Source organism: Muntiacus reevesi, chromosome 19 (genome assembly GCF_963930625.1).
Source record: "Muntiacus reevesi chromosome 19, mMunRee1.1, whole genome shotgun sequence".
NCBI classification, from domain to species: Eukaryota; Metazoa; Chordata; class Mammalia; order Artiodactyla; family Cervidae; genus Muntiacus; species Muntiacus reevesi.
In genome coordinates, this window is record NC_089267.1 from 56,528,893 (window position 1) to 56,550,753 (window position 21,861).

The 21,861-nt window shown below is 46.5% G+C and overlaps 1 protein-coding gene across 3 annotated transcripts in view; it reads left to right on the forward strand.

The window, feature by feature from the left end:
- The window catches only part of MDN1 (midasin AAA ATPase 1), a 138,603-nt gene that overhangs the window by 80,895 nt on the left and 35,847 nt on the right, over positions 1-21,861 (forward strand). For all 3 annotated transcript variants that reach the window (XM_065911703.1, XM_065911704.1, XM_065911705.1), the window contains 21 exons: positions 1,469-1,601; positions 2,889-3,004; positions 3,771-3,904; positions 6,629-6,786; positions 6,997-7,117; positions 7,471-7,681; positions 8,036-8,267; positions 8,538-8,664; positions 9,329-9,499; positions 11,608-11,822; positions 12,185-12,572; positions 13,552-13,661; positions 14,269-14,974; positions 16,158-16,319; positions 16,758-17,019; positions 17,783-18,018; positions 18,582-18,677; positions 19,306-19,400; positions 19,659-19,780; positions 20,350-20,496; positions 21,344-21,453. In XM_065911703.1, the coding sequence (XP_065767775.1) occupies positions 1,469-1,601; positions 2,889-3,004; positions 3,771-3,904; positions 6,629-6,786; positions 6,997-7,117; positions 7,471-7,681; positions 8,036-8,267; positions 8,538-8,664; positions 9,329-9,499; positions 11,608-11,822; positions 12,185-12,572; positions 13,552-13,661; positions 14,269-14,974; positions 16,158-16,319; positions 16,758-17,019; positions 17,783-18,018; positions 18,582-18,677; positions 19,306-19,400; positions 19,659-19,780; positions 20,350-20,496; positions 21,344-21,453 (4,052 nt within the window). The remainder of the gene's footprint in view (positions 1-1,468; positions 1,602-2,888; positions 3,005-3,770; positions 3,905-6,628; positions 6,787-6,996; positions 7,118-7,470; positions 7,682-8,035; positions 8,268-8,537; positions 8,665-9,328; positions 9,500-11,607; positions 11,823-12,184; positions 12,573-13,551; positions 13,662-14,268; positions 14,975-16,157; positions 16,320-16,757; positions 17,020-17,782; positions 18,019-18,581; positions 18,678-19,305; positions 19,401-19,658; positions 19,781-20,349; positions 20,497-21,343; positions 21,454-21,861) is intronic.

Below are 21,861 nucleotides of genomic sequence, written 5' to 3' on the forward strand. Positions count from 1 at the left end.
CTGTCAGAGCTCCCCCTTGTAACAGTTTTAAAAAGAAAACTCAGAGTATCCAGATGCATATTCTGCTGCTGCTTTTCAAAACTGTGTATTGATTCTTCAGTTTCTGAAAAAGGATGATGACACCCAATGCGGTGGGAGGAACATGGGAGCTGGGAATCTGGGCTCCGGTCCCAGCCTGGCCACAAACTGGCTTGTTGCTTCTGGGTCCCTCATTTGTGCTCAGCTGCCTTTGTTTGAAAAATATGGGAATCAAATTCATTCTTCCGGGGCCCGTTCAACTTGCAATAGTCTGTGATGTGTTAGTACTGTTAGAAGAAAGGGCTTTAAACCGTGATCTCTTTTGAGACGAAGGTAAGATAGCACACGTTCAGTGTCTTAAACAGAAAACCTTAATGATGAAGTTATGAAGTCTTACATTCAAAGTTATGAAACAAAACCACAGTGATAAAAGAAATAGCCATCCAAGCTACCTAATTAAATGAGGTATTCAGAATTTCTCAATTTTCGTCTGGCATTGATCAAAACATGCTATTACCCAATTTGGTTTAGGAAAAGTGTGCATGATGCTTTTGTGCTAAGCCTGATGTTTATATAATTATAATTTTATGTGTACGTATGACTACCTCGTGTACACTAAAGGTAATGGGGTAGATGGTTGGGCAGAAGTCAAATGACGGAGAAAACTGATGTCAGGGTCATACTGTGGCTGAACTGAATTATGACTTTCCATTCATGAAAGAACTTTGGTCTTTGAGAACATAGTTCTAGAGTAGAGTGGTAGATTCCCTTCAAGGCAGCCTTTGCTTGCCCACTGATTGGCTCCTCTTCCTTTCTCCTTTTCATCTGAGTCGCTCTGGCTCATGTAGCCTTGCTAGATTTGGGGATACGGGTCCCCCCCGCTGGACCTTGCTGTTCACAGTGGGCATTGGTTAGCCTCCTGTGTTCTGGATGCCTTCAGAGCGTGAGGTACTCCAGTGAGCCACCCAGCCACCCTCAAACTAACATTCCCATGGTTTTCTCTTACCTCCTGCACTGGGATCCCCACCTCCGGACCAGGTCAGAGTCTGATGGCTGCTGCTGTGCAGAGAGAGCTTGATACCAAGCTTGAGCCAAAGGAGCAGAAGCGGCAGCAGCGAACCCTGTGATTATACGGAAGTGGGTTTGAAGCAAAATAATCTTGAGTTGTTTTTCTTGTTAAAGGCAAATTACTGAGGTGTGTTCATTCATTTTCTGCCATGGAAGTTAGTTTTCTTGTGGTTAATGGCAAAAGATTGGATAATTGAGTCCATGAATTCTTTTCCAACCATTAATGGGAGGTGAATGCATTGGTTTTGGAACTGTCACGGATTGAATCATTTCCGTTTCTCTTCCCCAGCAAGACTCTATGTGATCAAAGTAAAACAGTGAAATTTGCCAGACAGGGAGTTTAACTCCAGAATTGTACTTTTTCTTTTGTTCCTTAAACCAGATGAATCTGTGATCCCTCTGGATCCTCGATGGAACATGCAGGCTGTGGACATCATCCGAAATGTGATGGACTTTGACCCACAGACAGACCAGCCTGAACAGCTCTTTGCCCTTTTAGAGTCTGTTGCAAACAAGTAGGTGAAGCCTGCTGTTGTGGGCCTGTTTGCCTCACTGTACCCTGTGACTTCACAAATGTTGTCTAATGGCTAAGTTATGCCTGACTCTTTTGTGACCCCGTGGACTGTAGCCCGCCAGGCTCCTCTGTCCCTGTAATTTTCCTGGGCAAGAATACTGGAGTGGGTTGCAATTTCTTTTTCCAGGGGATCTTCCCAACTCAGGGATCGAACCCATATCGCCTAAGGTATAGTTTATGTGTATCTAATTTTCTGAATCTGAGGAGTGCTGAGCGTCTGACGTGATTGCCTTTGTTACCACCTCTCCTTCAAGCTCTATGCACAGCGAAAAGTCATTCTGACCCTGATGTCCTAGTGCCTTTGAATTGGCAGATTCTTAATAATTTAACAGGGTGCTTATTAATACATCCACTGAGAAGTATCAGTAGTGGGATTTGTTTCATGGTTAATCTTTTATCACAGGATAGCTCTGTTTCCACTGTTTTCTGTGTGATTCCCAATAGCTCCCTGCATTTTCACAAGTTCTTTCCTCAGCCGTCTGTCCCATCAAAGGGTGAGGTCTACATACATAGTCACATATAGTATAAATTTACATAATTGTTTTTTAAGTCATCCCTCACTGTTTAATGACCAGTAATACTTTTTAATTGTCCATCAGTGTAAGAGATTTAGAGAAGTAATTTTGAAACTGAGGTACAACATGCATTACAGAAAAGTGCCACTAATGATGAGTATATATCGTCTTGATGAATTTTCACAAAGTGAACTCACTCCTGTAATTGATATGCAGTAACACCTCAGAGGACCCCTTGGCCCTTCCCCCCAGCAGCTCCCTCATCCTCCTGCCCGGGTAACTTCTAACATGGCAGATTAATTGTATGATGGCTGGTTTGGGGTTTTTGGGGTGGGGGGTTGCTGCACTGAGAGGCTTTTGAAGTCTTAGTTCCCTGACCAGGGACTGAACCTGGGCCATAGCAGTGAAAGCGCCGGGTCCCAGCCACTGAGCTGCCAGGGCTTCCCCGTGATGGCCAGCGTCGAGAGTCCACAGCGTGGTTTGTCAGATCGTGGCAGAGCAGCGCAGTGGGCCGGGCAGCTTCCCTCGCCCTCTGTCTTCCTCCCCGTCAGCCTGGTTGTCATCTCTGTCACTGCCCGTCTCTCTCATCCAGAATTTGCAGAGGCCTGAGGGGAATGATGTTCGTTCCAAGGGTTCTTAGGATTCAGCAGGTAGAGGCTGTGATAAGTATTATGAACTGATCACTATTTGTTAATTGTGGAATCTCATTTCAGGACCATCATATATTTTGACCGGGAAAAACGGATTTTTACTGAAGCAAATTTGGTTTCTGTTGGTGGCAAAAAGTTAAGAAACAGTGTTTTGAGAATGTCCTTTGAATTCCATAAAGGTAAGGATGTTGCTTTTACCTCCTTCAGTTACACATCTAGCTGCATGATGTTCCTGACGGTGAGAGTTTCCTCAGGTGCTGCCATGCTGCTGATTCCCTTTGATTTGGTGGCCTGATTTTGACATCTTCCTTTACTCAGTATTTTTGACTAAGTGCTTTTTTACATGTCCTCAATCTCATTTATTTATTTATTTTTTGACCACCATGAGGTGGGTCTTATGAGTGAGGAAAGGGAGGCACAGAGATGCTCTGGGTCACATCTCTAGCAAGTAGCAGAGCCAGAGCTTGAGACCTGGTCTCTCGGCTCAGAAGTGTGAGCTCATAAGCATTTGGTTATGGGTTCTTTTCTTCCTCTTTCCTTTCTTTTTTTTTAAATTGAAAAGATATTGGTATTTCTTGGAAAATATTCAAACTGTAGAAGCATAAAAACAAAAAAAGTTTACTCTTGCAGGAGCTACTGTTAATAGTAGAGATTCGTTTATATCTTCTCATATCTTCCTGTTATCTATCCATCTGGTCATATATGTAATATCGTAGAATTTGTTTTGTATTTAAACAGATGCTTTTTTTTTTTTAATTGAGACATGAACATCTCTATGTATACATGCCTAACTTGCTAACTTAATAATATTAGGCAAAGATTTGCTTTCAACTTTGACCTTGACCTTTGTGCTGAGGATAATATTAATTTCTAGACTGCTGTTAACTTTGAAAATGTCCACAGAATTAAAACTGATCACATGTTCTTATTTATACCAACTCTAAGATCCAGAGAGCTATCACAGCCTGCCCCATGAAATTGTGGTCAATCTTGCTGCTTTCTTTGAACTTTGTGATGCATTAATCCTGCTGTGGGTACAGTCCTCTCAAGGCATGGTGTCCGATGCCAGTGTTAACGAGGTGAGGAGATGCACCTGTTTTTCTTTTAAGTGACATATTTCTTAGCACAAAGATTTTTAGGGGAATAACTAACTTCAGTGTAGTCATATGTCCAAAATTATTTGAGAAATTGTTCTTGTGAATTTTAAATAGATACACATATTTTAAAGCTGTATAAGGGTGTAATTGAGATAATAAATTGCATATGTTTAAAGTGTACAGATTTGTACATTTTGACCTGTGTATACATTGACGCCATTACCACAATCATGACAGTGAACCCCTCCATCACCCTCAAACCTTTCATCTTCTGTTTTCTCTTCCTTTTTTCTGCCCTCCACCTCCAGCAGGTATCCATTGATCTGCTTTTTGTTACTACAGCATTTTATATTGCTTTTATATTTCTATTTCTGGCATTTTATATTGTTTTTATCTGTCCACTTTCATTTAAAATCATTTTGAGATACATCCATATTGTTTTGTGTCTCAATTCATTCCTTTTTATTGCCAAGTAGTAGTCTGTTGAATGTATACATACTATAACTTATTTGTCCATCCATTTGCTGCTAAAAATCAAAATTTTAACTGTTATGTTTTAGTTCACTTAAACCTTCTTAGACATGATTCTCACATGTGGACTAAACTGGGATTGAATCCAGATTATTCTAGTAATTGTGATAAATTAGAATTGTAGGTGTTAAATTTTTAGTCTCAAGACCCGCCCCCGCCCCGCCCTGCTGGCCATCCCCATATCGCAAAGAACTTTTGCGTATGTGGTTACATGTATATTTACCATATTAGGAAATAAATCTGAGAAATGTAAAAAATTATGTGTTAGTCTGTTTAAAAACACAGTAACAAATTCATGTTAATATGAATAACATTTTTAATGAAAAACCAGCCATTTTCCAAAACAAAAATTAAGAGTGGAACGGTGTTACATTTCTGCAAATCTCTTCGTGTCTGGCTTAACAGAAGGAAAGCCAGTTTCTCACACCTGCCCCTGATTTGCTGTCTAACGGTATGTTGTATGGGTTGAAGTTTGTAAAGAGAAGCTGACCTCTATTTCATGTTGTTAAGAGCTGGGAAAGTGAAGGCTAGTTTAACAAACATTCCCACGTAATTGTGAATGTCCTTTGATCCTATACCACAGCTTGACAAGTGATAGTTTTGTAAAGGTCACTTATAACGTGGAATTTGAAAAAACAGCGATCTTGTCATGTGTTAAAATCCATTGCCCCGGCATGCACTTTGGACGGACTTTATCCTTGCATGTCACGCTTGTGTATATTTGCAGCTCGTGCATTGGTAATTTGTAAAGTATTGTTAAGTGAGTTATCAGATCTTCCAAATGTTGGCACATTTCACTTTACAGTATAAATTAAGAAGTCATACTCTTGAAAAATTACTGCAGGACTTCATCAGAAAATCTTAAGTATTAGGAATTTGTCAAGCTCTTAGTTTTTCAGAGTTCTGAGCTTCACTTAAGTTTTGAGTTTTATTTTCAGCAGTCTTGTTTCTCGTGAATTGACAGATTCTTTGATTTTCCGCACGCTGTTTGCCAGACGCCCAGTCACGGCTTGTCTGCCACCCCAGCTCCTGCCCTTTTTTTGGTACCATCAGTGCAGATGTCACCATAGTAAAGAGGGCAAATAATATGATATTATTATGAAAATAGCTTTCACACCGTAAAACCTGAAAGATTATCACTAATCTGGAGACTGCTTTGCCATAAAAATACACAATTATAAGAACAGCATTGTTAGAAACTCAGAGTACCTGATTTTTCATTACAACACTACATTAATGAAAACAGTAGTTATCGTCATAAGGATAGACATAGACTAATGAAATAAAAGAGAACTTAGAAGCAGACCCTCAAAATTAATATATGGTGAATTAATTTAATGAGGGAAACAGTTCTTTAACAAACGGTGATGAAAAAACTAGATATCCATGTAATAAATATGAGCCTTTACTCCTGCCTTATGTCAGAAAAGTTAACATCAAAATAGATTATAGACCTATGTCTAAAAGCTAAAGTTAATGAACCTCTAAAAGAAAACATAGAAAATATTCACAGCCTGAGGATAGGCAGAGATTTCAGGGCATTCTTCATAAAAGAAAAAATTGATGAATTCAGTTTTGTCAAAATTAAAAATGGTTGTTAATAGACAGCTTTAAGAGAATGAAAACACTAGGAGACCCTGTTTATAAATTGTATATAAATTGTTTAAACCAAAGTAATAGCCGAGTTTTAAAGAGGAACCCAGTTTTAAAAAGGAGCCAGAGAATTTGCATAGATGTTTCTCAGAAGATAATGAATGCCCCCTGAGAACTTGGAAATTTTTCTGTATCGTTAGTTATCCAGGAGATGTAAATTGAAACCACAGTGCAGGTCCACTCACCAGAACGGCTAAGGTTAACAACTGAATCCTGCCTCTACTGCTGGTTGGGGTTCAAGAGTGCAGCTTCTCTGTAAAGCAGGTTGTGATTTCTTATCACATGGGGTGCACACTTACCACATGACCCAGTGACTCTGTTTTCCCCGATAGCTCTGAACTTCCAGTGATAGGACGAAAGATCTTTGCCTTGTCTGACTGCCTTAATACCCCTAAAAAGTTTTCCAGTCAAATGCTAGATCTTTAACATGTGTATGTTGCGTATTGATTCACGATTGAAGTCTGTGTTTTGTGTCCTTTACTGTGAGATGTTTGTGAGCAGTCTTGTTTGCTTTGTTTTTAGATCTTGGGTTCTGTGCGGTGGCGGGACCGGTTTTGGACTATGGCTGACACAGTAAAAGTAGATGCCTCGGGCCTGGCCTTGCTTGCCCTTCATTGGCACTGGGTTTTAAAACATTTGGTCTGTCGGATCCCCCAGCTCCTGATGAACCATGAAGACAAGTAAGACTCATATCTAGAGAAACAACGTCAGTATCTACAGGATTGATGTTTGGAAAGGAAATGTTTTTCTTCCTACTTTACTTTGGTTTGTTCCCTCCTTGACTTGTCGGTGAATGTAAACCTAGTATAAAGTATATGCAGTGTCCCTTAATATCCAGCACTCCCCCCTTTCCTCACCTCCCTTCTGCCCTTTTATCTCCTCTGCTAAAGATACTACAAAGAGGTTCAGACCATTTCAGAACATATTCAGAATTGCTTGGAGAGCCCAACTGGTGGATTCGCAGGTGTAAAGAAGTTGCAGAAGTTCCTGGGACGACCCTTTCCTTTTAAGGTACAATTTGGAAGCATGTAGTAAACACAAAGGTGTGACCTGTTCTGAAGCATTCTTGGAATATGGGCACTGCCATTTAACTAGACCCAGCCCTGCCTGCAAATTTTTGAATGTTCAGTGAGCACTATTTACTGATTTGTTAAGTGTTACTGTTTTGCTTAGTCTTGAGACTTCTAAGATTGAGTAGACTTTTAACTTTGTTACTGTAAAATATCCTTAGAGCAACAGGAGTAAACCAACTTTGTTTGTAGAAGCATTGAGGAAATATTTAACAACTTTCAGACATGAACAGACTTCTAGAAAGAATCGCTTTTCTCCTCTGTGATAGGCTCTCCTGGGTTTTATTGTTTCAGGACGAGCTGGTCATAGAGTGTTTTTCACAACTGAAGGTCTTTAACAAAGCTCTTACCATCAGAGAGTGGATGCCTGCTCTTGGGCAGAGTGGATGGCAGGAAGACATTAGTCGGCTCCAAATGGTTGCGTCTGAAGGGACACTAAAGAAAAGTCTCCTCCGGGCCTGGGGGTTGGTCCTCCGAGCTAATATTCTGGAAGATGTCGACTCAGGTGTGTGGCTAGCTGACAGTGGTTCTAAGCATGTTCTCTGCAGCCAATAAGTTGTTGTTTTTTTTCTTTTTCTTGTGTCAGTAAGTTTAAAAAATTTCTCCCTTAGATATTCTTCTCCTTCTTTGCCCCCCCCCCATATACTATAGTGACCACTAAATAAGTGTCAGGCGTAAGGCTAAACTTTACATACAGTACTTAATTCTGTCATTGGAATTGTGCAGGTATTAATAGTGTTATTTAACTCATGAGAAACTCGAGCTCAGGTGAAGCTGAACTCAAGTTGAGCTCATAGTCACATAACTGGCTGTTGGGAATCTGAGCCTGACCACTGACTGCTGTGTATCTTTTTGACAGATGCATTGAAGAATCTTGTGAATGCTCAGTGTTTAGAACTAAAAGCCAAAGGAATTTCACTTGGTTTTCTGGAGAAGAAGCACATTGAAGCTTCCTTTCTGTCGCAGCCAGACTTTCGCTCCTTAATCCAGCTCACCAGGAGTGTTCAGCTGTGGCCTGTGATGGAATACCTGGCCATGCTTTGGCAGTACAAAGTCACAGCTGATTTTATGACACAGGCTTGTCTGAGAAGGTGAGCCATCCTTCAGGTTTTTTCCCTTTGGGGCAGCTTATTTTCATGGAAGTTTATTCTGTGTATACTACATTTAAAACAAAGCACAGCCTTGTCTTGAGGGGGAGTAGTTGCTGAAGCAGAGGGAGGTCATTTGCCACTTTGGAAAGCCAAAAATTATTGATTCTTTGCCTGTTTTGTGTGTGTTCCATCTCCCCTTCCATAGCAGTTTTCTAGCAGTTCATGGAAAGCCCACAGCTTACTCTCTCCCCCTTTCTATTTCTTGAGCAGGCCAAGCAAGTACCAGCAGCCTCAGATAGATGAGGAGATAAGCCATTACATCACATTTTGTCTTAAGCACACACCAGTTACTCCTCAAGAGCTTCGAGACCTTTGGTCCTTAGCGCACCATCAAAAGGTAAAAATCAAAGTCAAAATAAAAAAGCCGCCTTTGCGCTGTGAACTGATTAGATTTTCTGTGGCACACTGGTTGCAGAACATTGCAGAATAATCTCAAAAATCGCATGTTGTAAAACTAATCTTTTCTGAATTAAGTTTCAAAGAGGAGAACTTTGAATGTTTTTTGCAGTGATATTTTAGGCATTTTCATGCTCTTATCACAGTTTCATTCCATTTGGTTCCCAGTTAAATGAGGCTAAAATATTTACTAATGTTTATTTTATTTGCTCAAAAATGTATAATCAGTGTTTTTTACTCTTCCATAGAGAGTTAACTTGTTGAATATGAATAGTGTTGAATTGTAGTTACTATTACTTCATTAGTACAGCCTTAAATTTTTTTGATAATGTTTTATTCATTTATTTTGATACATAATTATGTGATTATTTTTACTACATTTTCACATGCAGTCTTACTGAATCAGATCTCATGTTTGTTTTATCAAAGTATAAATAGGTTAAATAATGTAACTAAGATGTCTGGGGTGGCAGAAAATCAGAAACATTAGGATTAATAATCTTTAAATCCATGTTCTGGATGATATTACAAGATGGAGATGTTATAACTGGATTTATAGAATCTTTCTCGAATACTCTCTTACCTGATTAATCCTTTATCTCTAGATGACTGCTGAAGAAAGGATCTCTTTGTGGTCCGAGTTGTTCAGCTCCACATTTACGTCTTTCTGGAGCAGCACTGTGACCACACATCCAGAGTACTGGCTGACCTGGAACCCTCTGTCTGGTGAAGAGCAGAGGGAGACCCCCAGATCTCTTCTGGATCCCACATTGAAGGTTTGTCGGCAGAAAATTATAAAAACGTTTGACAGTAGAAAAAATTCCTCTCGTGTGTAATCAAAAGCAAGGCTACTTCCTTGGTTCACATAGCGTGTCATGAACATTTGCACCTGTCACCAGCTCGCTGTCTTTAAGGTATTCCCCTCTCCTGCTGTGCTGCAAAGCATTCATCGCTCTCTCATTGATAAACGTGAGATGTCTTGCCTTCCCCTCCCGCTTCCTGTAGCAAGCACCCCTGCGTCAGCTGCCCTTGTGCACGCCTCTGTCTGTTGTCTGCTGTTTCCATGGATCGTGATGAGGCTTGGGGTTTAACCCTTGGCCAAGGTGTCTGCACATTTAAAGAGATTTATATATGTTACCAGAACATCTAGGGAAGTAGGTGTGTTTTTCACTCTTCCTGCTAGGAGACGGTGAAGAGGGAAGACATGAAGTCAGGATCACTTCTCATATCCTGTGTTTCCATATCTTTGCCCCACTTGGTGTCGTTAATACTTTGAATTATTACCAGTTGTTCACTTTAGAACTTGTTTTAATTTGTATTCCTTTGATTTTTATTGAGATAGAGCATCTTTACATATGTATATTGTTTGTTTTTATTTCTTTCTCTGAATTTTCCAGTCATGTTTATTGCCCATTTTGTTTAAAAAGGGTCATTAAACGTCATTTTATTAATGAAGATCTCATTATATATTATGCATATTAAACCTTCACCTAACATGGTTGGAAATATATTTCTAGTATCTCTCAGGTTTGAAGGAAATATATTTCTATTGTCTCACAGGTTTGAGGACGTTTTCTTATATCACACACGTTTTATAGTTTGCAGATACACCAGCCACTTTTTACTTTGTGGCTTTGACATGCTTTTAAATAAGTCTTTCTTCACCACCCATAGAGTGAAAAACCATTTGTTCATTTTCATGTTTATGTCAGGCTCATCAGAATATCTTGTTTTTTGAGGTAGGGATGTAAATTTTTTAATCTTCTACAAACAAATATATCCAAAAGCAGTATTAACAACACTAGTTTCATCTAGTTCATTCTTTCCATCTTATTTGAAACGCCACTTCTGACACAGTACTTTATTCTCACAAGTTTTCATGGATGTAGGACTCAGTTCTGTTCCATTTCTATATCAAAATTGATTCCTTTACTATAAGACGTCTCAAAGCCTTTAGTGTTAAACCTCACGGCTCACCAAGAGCTGCACACAGCCGAGGCTTGCTTTCCTGTGGATCTCACCCCTCACCTGTTGTCATGGACACTGCTCCTGTGTCCCAGGTAACAGTCCAGGGAGCATCCCACCCCTCACCTGTTGTCATGGACACCGCTCCTGTGTCCCAGGTAACAGTCCAGGGAGCATCCCACCCCTCACCTGTTGTCATGGACACCGCTCCTGTGTCCCAGGTAACAGTCCAGGGAGCATCCCACCCCTCACCTGTTGTCATGGACACGGCTCCTGTGTCCCAGGTAACAGTCCAGGGAGCATCCCACCCCTCACCTGTTGTCATGGACACCGCTCCTGTGTCCCAGGTAACAGTCCAGGAAGCACCCCACCCCTCACCTGTTGTCATGGACACCGCTCCTGTGTCCCAGGTAACAGTCCAGGGAGCATCCCACCCCTCACCTGTTGTCATGGACACCGCTCCTGTGTCCCAGGTAACAGTCCAGGAAGCACCCCACCCCTCACCTGTTGTCATGGACACCGCTCCTGTGTCCCAGGTAACAGTCCAGGAAGCACCCCACCCCTCACCTGTTGTCATGGACACTGCTCCTGTGTCCCAGGTAACAGTCCAGGGAGCAGAGGCCTCCCCTCCCTCCAGGTCTCACTGTTCTGCAGTGTGCCCCCAGCCCTGCTGCAGAAATGGTCTTCCTGATGCCCAGATGGGAGGGGTTTTCTCCTGCTTGACAAAAGCACCCCCTGCTCTTCGTTCGTAGAGAGTGGAGTCCTTCGGGGCCCACTGCAGCCGACCCCACTCTGCCAGACTGGTCCTGTCTGAGGATGGCGGTTACCTGTTCCTGACAGCCTGAGGCGCCCCAGTGCTGCTCGTTGAAACCCGTTAGTTAATTTCTGAAAGTTAACCTGACTCCTCTCCCTCGGTCAGGGTCCCGGCGGTCTCAGTAGAGCCGTGTTCTCCAAGTGCTGCTTTGAGATGGTGACCGGCAGCTGCAGGGCAGGTCCCTGGGATGCGAGCGGCCTGCCGGTCCTGTCGTCCTCGCACGTCACCCTGGGGGCGTGGGTCGAGAGGTGCCAGCAGCTCCGGGACGTCAGCGCGGCGCTCTGGACCAACATGGCTGTCCCGGTGGCGGCGGAGTTCAGGTATCCCCTCTCCTGGGTGGACGGGACTTTCCTCCAGGGTGTGTCACGGGACCTCGGTCAGAGCTCGCCTGGGTAGTGGCTGTTCCCGGTGGGTGGAGGACAGGTGTCTTGGCTGGAGGAGCAGGTTTTCAGCCCATAACGGAGACCGCTGTGAGCTGGCCTCTGCCAGCTGTCAGTGTCCTGTCACCACGAGGGCGGTGCCTCGAACATCGTATCAGACCGAGAACAGAAATGCATCTCCAGGTGTAGCCTGGAGAGCAGTGTAGGCTGCCTCGCTGTTTTCTGGAAGAACGAACGCCAGTGTCAGAGAGGAATGCTGGTGACTGCAGTGCAGACCCAGTGAGTGCTCCCTGTCCCCGCAGACGCACGGATTCCCGGCTCCAGGGCCTGGTGCTGTGCCGGCATCTGGCCGGCCTGGCGGAGCTGCTGCCCGCGCCCCGGCAGCACGAGCACGAGCGCGCCTGCCGGCAGCTGCTGCTCGGGGATGGCCAGGCCTTCCAGCACGTGGCCGAGACTCTGGGGGAGCTGGCCAGGCAGGAGGCGCTGCCCAACGACCTGCTGGGCCTCCTGCTCGCCGCCCTGCGCCACTCGTTCGGGGAGCTGGAGGGTGAGCGCGAGCTGCCCGAGCCGGCCCGCCGTGGGAGCCTGTGGGTGAGCCTGGGCCTGCTCCAGATCCAGACCTGGCTGCCCCAGGCGCGCTTCGACCCCGCCGTGAAGAGGCAGTACAAGCTCAAGTACGCCGAGGAAGAGGTACGCGGGAGGGCCGGCGTGCGGGCCGCGCCCTGGCCGGCGGGCTTTGCTCAGCGTATCGCTCCTCCTCCGCCCTCCTGGGTGCTCGGAGCACGAGCTGCCCTGTGGCGTTCCAGGGGTGTGTCCCCAGACTGCGTCGTCCTGTCCGTGGGTTGCTCTGAGTAGGGTCAGGCACCACGAGGGGTTCTATAACCGCCACGCTGGTTACAGGCCACCGATAGACAGGCTGTCCTCAACGCTCATGGTGTCCCTCACCGTCTGGACCCCTCTGCCTAGATGAAGTTTTGGATTCTTGGATTTGAGTAACTCCTTTAGACAGGGCACGGTATTTCTCAGGGCCATCCCAAGTGGGGCGGTGGTAAAGGATCTGCCTGCCGCCGTAGGAGACGGGGAAACGTGGGTCGATCGCTGAATTGGGAAGATCCCCTGGAGAAGGGCATGGCAACCCACTCCAGTATTCTTTCCTGGAGATTCCCCACGGACAGAAGAGCCTGGCGGCCTACAGTCCACGGGGTCATGAGAAAGTCTGACACGACTTGGTGACTAGGCAACAACAATGAGTAGACCTTAGGTCTTGAACTGCTGGTGTTTGTTATCCAAATCTCAGGAATTAGGTAGAGTCAGATAACGTGATGTGCTGCTTGCTGTTTGAACGCCCAACCAAACTCAGGAACTGCGTATGTTAAATAGTGATATATTAGACCTCTATTTGGAGGAAGGAAAATTAAATTGGTTGGGGTGAAGGGCAAGCTGCTGTAGCAGAGAGTCAGCAGTTCATTGGCATCAGTGAGACAGTTCCTCTTCACCTGAGAGCTCTGAGGTGAGTGGTCCAGGTTAGTGAAGCAGAAGCCACCCCCAACCGTTGGGTCGTTCAGGAGTCCAGGTTCCTTCCACCCAGGGAGCGACCCTCCTGCAGGGCTGCGTGTCTCAGGCCTGGTCCTGGCTGGGCGCAGCAAGCCGGTCCCTCCTTTTGTGCTAGTTACACCAGCTGCAGTGTGAGTGGAAGACCCGGAACCTCTCGCTCCAGCTGCAGACCGGAAGAGACCTGGAAGACGACGTCATCCTCAGCCATTGTCACCCTCACATCAGGTGACTCTGCAGTGATGATTATTGGAACTTGGGATTATCAGCTAGAGTCTTCTTTTCAAAAAGACATTTTGCAGTGTAATTGCAGTGTTAAACTGAGCTTATGATCTACATCTGTGAGCTCTATTAGCAAGTAGATCCCAAAACCACAGTTATAGTCAGGAAAAGTATACTCTGTGCAAGGAGGGGGAGGACTCTCGTGGAGCCGGGAGGATTGAACGCAGAGCTTCCTCTCGGTGTGGAAGGAGTTGGGTGCCATGAGAGGCACCCGGGCACCTGATACCTGAGGAAGTACTGCTTAGTGGGTTCTGAGTTCCATCAGCTTGACACCTCGGGTAGACCACTCTGCCTTAACACTTCAGTGCCCTCTCTGTAAAAGCGGGATAAAATAGTGCCTCCTTCAGTGGGATGTGCGTCCAAAGTGCTTGACGACACGGGTCACACACAGTTAATGCTGTAGATGTGTAATCCACTCTCACTGTAATTGTCAGTATATCATCATTTTAGGCCTCAGAAACCGAAATGCCTGCCTTCTATTTCCCAAGAGCTCAGTCTAGATTTGTTGTTTTGCCTCTGATGGAATTTGCCTATGGTGTTGGTTTGCCTTTAGGTTGCTTCGCCAGAGAATTGATCAGCTGGAGAACTTAATCTGCAGCCTGTCCAAGAAGCAGGCCTGCCGGCCCCCGCTGCCTACGTACGAGGCCCTGGTGCAGGAGATCCACCACTACGTCAGCAGCATCGCCCAGGCGCCCGCCGTTCAGGATCTGCTCACGCGGCTCCTGCAGGCCCTGCGCGCGGATGGACCTCGGGCCGCCCAGGTGGCCCAGAACCTTCTGAAGGAGGAGGCCTCCTGGCAGCAGTCGCACCACCAGTTCCGGAGGCGGCTGGCCGAGGAGTTTGCCCTGTACCCAGACGCCACGGCCCCGCTGCAGGCCTCCATCCTGCAGCTGCAACACGGCATGCGGCTGGTGGCAGGCGAGGTCCACGCCTCGCTCCAGGGTGGCCTGGCTGGCGCAGACAGCCTGGGGGTCCTGGCCACATCCCTGCTGGCTTTCCCGTCGGTGGGCCCTGCCTTCCCTACCTACTACGCCCACGCAGACGCTCTGTGCTCTGTGAAGTCGGAGGAGGTGCTGCGTGGCCTCAGCAAGCTGATGCTCAAGCGCTCGGGAGGACGGGAGCTGGAAGAGAAGGGCCAGAGCCCCTGTCCAAGCCGAGAACAGCTGCTGCTGAACGCCCTCCTATACCTGCGCTCCCATGCGCTCTGCAAGGGAGAGCTGGACCAGCGGGCCCTGCAGCTCTTCAGACACGCCTGTCAGGTGGGCCCACCTCCAGCCGGGCACTGGGGACACGAGCAGGGCGCCTGACGTAGATGGGGTCGTGTGGTTAGGGAGTGGGGATCGAGTAGCTGTTTCTTGCTTTTTCACATTTAATTGTCAGGCTTAGGGGTCTGTGTTAGTTTTTAAGAGATCAAAAAAAAGTTATTAGTGACGTCAGTCCTTTGTTCCTGATGCACATGCAGATGGTCTCTCCTCGTTTGTTGGTGTTGACTTTGTTTACGATGGGTTTTGCCATATAATGGTATCAACTTCTATTAACATTAAGAAAATAACTTCTGCTTTTCTCGCTTACCAACAAAAGCAGTTCGTTCTCACTGTAGACAATTAAAAGGATAAGTATAGGCTAAATTGTTAGATTCTGCCACTTAAAGCCATGTGAACCATATGAACTGTTAGCACATAGGTATATCCCTGTCACTAAATATTTACATTTGTATGTAAAGTCTTTTTGCTATTTTAGAAGAGAAAAAAACCCAAACCAGTGCCATTCTAAGAAAAGTCTTAAAGCTAGATCTTTGGGTAAAATTTCGAGAAAGCAGAATTGCAGAGACAAAGGTTAACTGCTGGCTTAGGCTTCTGATACAAACCGTCTTCCTGAATGGAGGAGGCTCATGTCCTCGGTCCTCCTCAGTGCTGGGCAGTTTCATGATAGTTTCTGCCAATTAGAGGACTTTAGAGGTAGTAGGGAATTTAGGAAATGTCTGGTAAGGTATGGCCCAGTTTTACCTGATTGGTTGCCTAGGAACAACCAGTCCCCCGTCTGTTTTCTCTTTTCCGAACCCACGGGCCGTCCATCTCCCTGAGGTGCTGGCCAAGTGCAGTGTGCATCAGATGCCCACTTCCCTGACCCCTGGCACAGAGCGCCACCCAGGCCTGACGGCAGGTCCCCAGTCCTGCAGATTTTCACACCTGCAAAATTGCAACAATACAGCAAGGAAGACTTTAGGAAAACCAGTTTGCTACAGATACATAGTTTGAAAACAAAGCCCATTTACTCTCTGCTGCATGGAATTTAGTTTCTTGGACATGGTCATTTGCTTGTTTTTGAACCCTGGTGTTTTATTTTCATGAGAAATGAGAGAGAGAGAGCAAATCCTGCCTTTGTTCACTAAGTGCCTGAGCAAAGACAAATAAGCTTCTGCTGGAATGTGTGATTTGTTAGGAAATCATCAATGAGTGGGACGAGCAGGAACGCATAGCCCAGGAGAAGGCCGCGCAGGAGAGCAGCCTGTACAGATACCGGGGCAGGACCCCCCGGACAGCGCTGAGCGAGGAGGAGGAAGAGGAGCGCGCGTTCAGGAGCCAGTTCCCGCCGCACGAGCAGGTGGGTGTGCTCCCCTGGGCCACACCCCTCACCTCTGATTGGCTGGGTGGTTTTTTCCCCCTTCTGGTTTTATTGAGATATAATTAACACACAGCAGTGTTTGAATTTAGGGTGCCCAGCATGATGATCTGACTTCTATCTGTCATGCACTGATTACCACAATAAGTATAGTGAACTCACTCATATAGATATAAAATAAAACTTTTTTCCTTGTGATGAGAACTCTTAGGATTCACTCTATAACTGACTGCAACACTTTGTTAGGTGCTGTTACATTCCCTTTGAACGGTTTTGCAATTTTTAAAATAACTTCTTAGTGCACATAATGAATGCTACCTCATCTTGATCATTCACACTCCATCCCTCCCCATTCCTTTCAATCTGATTAGAACTGGATTTTGATTTTCACAAGTTCAGTTGCTTTAATGTTATTTACAGGACTTTGCAGATATTTTGGCAGAACCCACACTAGAGGAGAAGGGGCCTTCAGGTGGGCAGGAAGAGGCGGCCCCCGCCGGCCTGTCGCAGAGCTCCATGCAGGCTGTGATGCGCACCCACCAGCAGCTGTGCCTCGGCTTCGCCCGGTCCCTCTGGTACCAGCAGAGTCCGCCGCCCCACGGGGCAGAGCACTACCTCAGCCTGTTTCTCTCCTGCTACCAGACGGGGGCCTCTCTCGTGACACACTTCTACCCCCTGATGGGTATGGTGGTTTACTTCTCTTTAGCTCTTGGGAAATCAGAATGAGTCATGTGATTGCTGCTTCTGGAACAGTTAAAACTGCTATCTCCCTGTTTTTGCTAAGTTAGAAATGATGGCGTTTCCCTTAAGGGACTTAAAGCTAATTCTAAAATCGATTTAAAATTCTGCCATAACCATGGTTTCTCATCCTGTGAATACTTTGGGTTAAAGGGATTACGAAAGTAGGGATACGCTCTTAGTTTTAATGGTCTTGTTTCTCCACATTATTTCTAATTTCCCTCTAACAGCTTTGGCACTTTTCTAATGAAATCATGTATTGCTGAGGTAGCCCAGGAACTCAGAAATTAATTTCACAGGGTATGGTTTGATGCAGTTTCCTACATGACCTCATGGTTTGTTCCATGCAAGTAGGAAGGAAGCTTTCATTCTGCCTCTATTTCTCATGAAAACAAAACACCATGGTTTAAGTAGGAAGGAAGCTTTCATTTCTGCCAAGAAGAGCCCCCCAAACTGGGAATTTGAATCCTTCAAACTGCACCCTCTTTGATTATGTGGAGGCAGCATCTGTGTATCCTGAAACTTGGCAGGTTTTGGTGGCCACTTAGTATCAGAGTCACAGTCTCCTGGGCTTGTGTTGCTCTGGGGGGAACGGCGTTGCCATGTCTGCTGCGTTCAGTTGCTGTCATTCATTATTTCTGAGCATGTTTCTAACATCTTTGTAACTTAACACCAGCCTTACTGTGATCTTGTTAATGACTTCACAGGAGTTGAGCTGAATGACCAGCTCTTGGGCAGCCAGCTCTTGGCCTGCACTCTGTCCCATAACACTCTCTTTGGGGAAGCGACCTCGGACCTGATGGTGAAGCCTGATGGGCCCTACGACTTCTACCATCACCCCAACATCCCAGAAGCTCGGCAGTGCCAGCCCGTGCTTCAGGGCTTCTCGGAGGCGGTTCATCGGCTGCTGCAGGATTGGCCAGAGCACCCAGCGCTTGAGCAGGTAGGGCGGTGGTGGGGAGGCGGCTTCTCGTTGTCCCAGGTGCACTGACTTGCACACTGGTGACATGGAAGTGTTACAGAACGCGGTTCGAGGAGGCACTATTTCCTGTAGGAAGAATGTACACGTTTGTAATGCTGCTTGTGAATGGTGTTTGCAATTCCACTTACTTTATCTGTTGCTCAGGGTTTGCCATCCACATATGAAATGCTGCTGCGTTGCTCTTTATTCAGACACATCCTTGTGTAAACAAGGGTCTGGCTCTTTCAAGCTTGGTAGTTTTAACTCAGATCCTTGCTCTGTGATCCTCAGCTAATTCTGTAATAACTTATAACAGAGTAATAAGAGCAATTACCTTATCAAACTCAGCCTCACTTCCAGAGTAATACAGCAGAGAAAGTGTTTATCTTGGGCAGGATCCGCGGCCCTGGAGTTTTACCAGAGCATTCATGGGTGCTTGTGAAGCAGGGCCTTTGCGTGAAACAGGCCGATCTTCAGCACCCTGTGACTGTGGGCGATTGATAGTCCCGTGAGCATGCCCGGATCTTTTTCTCTCCCCTCTGCAGCTGCTGGTTGTAATGGACCGAATCTGTAGTTTTCCACTTTCCAGCCCCATCTCAAAGTTCCTGAATGGCTTAGAGATCCTTCTGGCAAAGGCACAGGTAAGAGGATTCTCTCTCTAGTCCTAAAGAGATTTCTCTTATTGTTCGAGTTTGGCTTCAGACTGGCTGCATCTTCACCCCCTCAGTCCTCTCATAGCCTCTGAAGTGGCTGGTGCTCCCCTGATTTCCAGATTAGGGCTCTGGACTTTAAGGGGGTCACGTGACTGACAATACAGAGATTCAGACTCAGGTCTCCAAATCCTGTGCTACTTGCTCAGCTGGAGGTTAGCCAGGCCACCAGGAAGATCTCCAAGCTGGATAAGCAGGATGGTTACGTGTTGGCGCGTGCAGGCATGCTAAGTTGCTTCAGTCATGTCCGACTCTTTGTGACCTTATGGCTTGAAGTCCACCGGGCCCCTCTGTCCATGGAATTTCCCAGGCAAGACTCCTGGAGTGGGTTGCCAAGATCCTCCAAGGGATCTTCCTGACCCAGGGATCAAACCCACATCTCTTGTCTCCTACATTGGCAGATGGGTTCTTTACCACTAGCACCACCTGGTACATCAGTATAGAAGTTGTTTAAGGTCCCAGTGGTCTTTGCTTAAGAAAAGTCAAGGATGTACCTGAGGGAGGAGGTGATCAGGGGGCTGAATAACGGCTGTAGTGAATTTCTTCTGTGTCTCGTCAGGATTGGGAGGAGAATGCAAGTCGAGCCCTGTCCCTGAGGAAACATCTTGATTTGGTCAGTCAGTTGATCATCCGTTGGCGTAAACTGGAACTGAAGTGAGTGATTCATTTGCCACTCCCCCTCCTGATTACATGGTAGGGACAGGGTCTTTGGATGGGCTGTTTCTTGAGAGTTGAGGTCATGTGTCAGCTGGAGACCAGAGAGCAGCATGCATTCTGAGGCAGCAGAGCGGCGGCTTCTCCGTCTTCATGTAGGAGGAGAGAATTGTGGACGTTTAGCTCCTGTCTTCGAGGTTACACGTGTTTGAATCGGTTTCCTTACATGCCTCCTTGGCCTCTCCTCCCACATTGCAGCTGCTGGTCCATGAGTTTGGATAATACCCTGAAGCGCCACACTGAGAAATCCACGAGGCATTGGTTCTCCATCTACCAGATGCTGGAGAGGCACATGCAGGGGCAGACAGAGGAGCGAGAAGGTAACACCTGGCCGCGGCTCCCGCTTGTGTGGAGGGCCCGGGCTAAGCCTGACGTGCCGCAGTGTCTGGGGTTTACCACTCCCGTCCCCCCACTGCTTCCACATAGGACGTGTTGTGTGACTGCCGTGTTCCCGAGAGGTCAGCCGAAAAAGCTGTGTAGTTCTTTTCTTACTGAGAACAATGATGACAGTCAGAGAGGCTTAAGTGACTCATCCAGAGTCTAGAGAGCCAGTCGTAAGATAAGACTTCCTTATTCTCTGTGTCCATGGGACAATCAGAGGGGGAGTTTCTGTCTTGGTAGGTGGTAGTCACAGTGCTTGAGTTAAGAGGGTTTCATCTCACGCTTAGAACGAGGGCCTCATAGCTCAGTTCCCCTGTTTGCCACGAGTGCGCGTCACACACACTGGTAGCGCAGCTGCCGTTTGTAAACCAGCTTGAAATTGAGCTGCGGTCCCTGCTGCAACTTCGCGTTGGCCGGTGTCCCTCGGGGATCTCATAGTAGGGTGTGTGTATTAGGACGCTGCATGAAGAGTGCAGACATGCGTGTTTTCCTCTTTGAATCTCTAAAGATGACAAGCAGATGACCCTGATGTTGCTGGTGAGCACTTTACAAGCGTTTATTGAAGGATCCTCACTGGGCGAGTTCCACATGCGGCTTCAGATGTTACTGGTTTTCCATTGTCATGTCTTGCTGATGCCACAAGTCGAAGGAAAAGGTGAGGATGTACATGTGTGTGTATCAAAATTTTTTTTCTTTAATTTTACCCTATGCTGTTAAAATGATTAGGCTCTGAATTCGTGAGACAGGTGTCTTGATGCATACCAGGTTTTAAACAAGACACTTTGAGTTGTCTTTTACTGTAATGTGATTCAGGTGAGATAAAGAGAAAAACACTGAAATCAAGTGCAGACTGGTTATAATTGAATCCCTGGCTGGTGAACTGTGGCAGCGGCAAAGCAGCAGATGCAGATCCTGGGAGCTGGTGTGTTGAGGCAGCACGTCTGTCTGTCTAGACGGCGCATATGTCCCACTAAGCCTCTGCCTGATCCAGGCTATAATTAGGGTCTTTGATCTCAGGAGAGCACCGCCGCACATCAAGCAGCTGCTCAGGAAGCTTCTGTCAGCTACCGTGCCTGACCACAGCAGTTTAGAGAAGTGTCGCTGTGAGGTGTAGATTCACGTGAGTGAGCAGTCACGGTGAGCTCTTGGTATGCCATCTTTTAAAACAGGCTTAGTTTCTGCTGACGGCACAGTCATATTCTGAGAAAGAGTTGGAAATTGTGAGTTTGGTAGAACATCTGAGTATGCCTTCTTTAAGAACAAGGCGACTGAAGAAAATATCCACTGCAGACTGAAGTGAAAAAAGTAGGGGTAGTGTTGGCAGCCTGCATCTCTGGGAACCGCTAAGCCTGGCTCCCCCGCGAGCTGTTACATGGTCTGTGGGCGCTCTGCTGTGATGTCGTGGCCCAGAGAGTCACGAGGGATGATCACCTCTAGGTGTGCAGCCCCGAGGGAGGAGCCAGCAGCACGTGTGGCTTTCATTTCCTTCTCCTTTCTTCCAGATGCACTTTGCAGTGTTCTGTGGAACCTGTACCATTATTACAAGCAATTCTTTGACCGGGTCCAGGCCAAAATTGTGGAACTTCGTTCCCCCCTAGAAAAGGAGCTTAAGGTAAGATGAACAGCAGTCATAATCACTCTTGGGAGAACAAAAGCAGCATATTCTTTTCCAGTTCTGATTTTTAATCCAGTGAAACGGGGGCTCTGAGGAATGGAGGGGAGCATGGCAGCAGCAGGTTCTGCGCTTTGTGGCGTGGGCTCCATGGCCGCCCTGGCCACGTGTGTGAGGGTTCCGTGGAGCGGCTCCCATCAGAGGCGCCTAAGAGGACTGTCAGGGCCCCAGCCGCAGCCGGACGGCGGCTCCCTCTTCCAGCCCAGAGGAGCACCACCTGGTGTCGGGCTGTGGGCTGCAGGGGTGCGGGGGGCGATGAGAATCCCGTTTGATACTTGCAGCTATTGTGGACCCAACAGCGGTTTATGCTGGAGTACACAGCCACATACTGATCGTAGCAGCACTTTT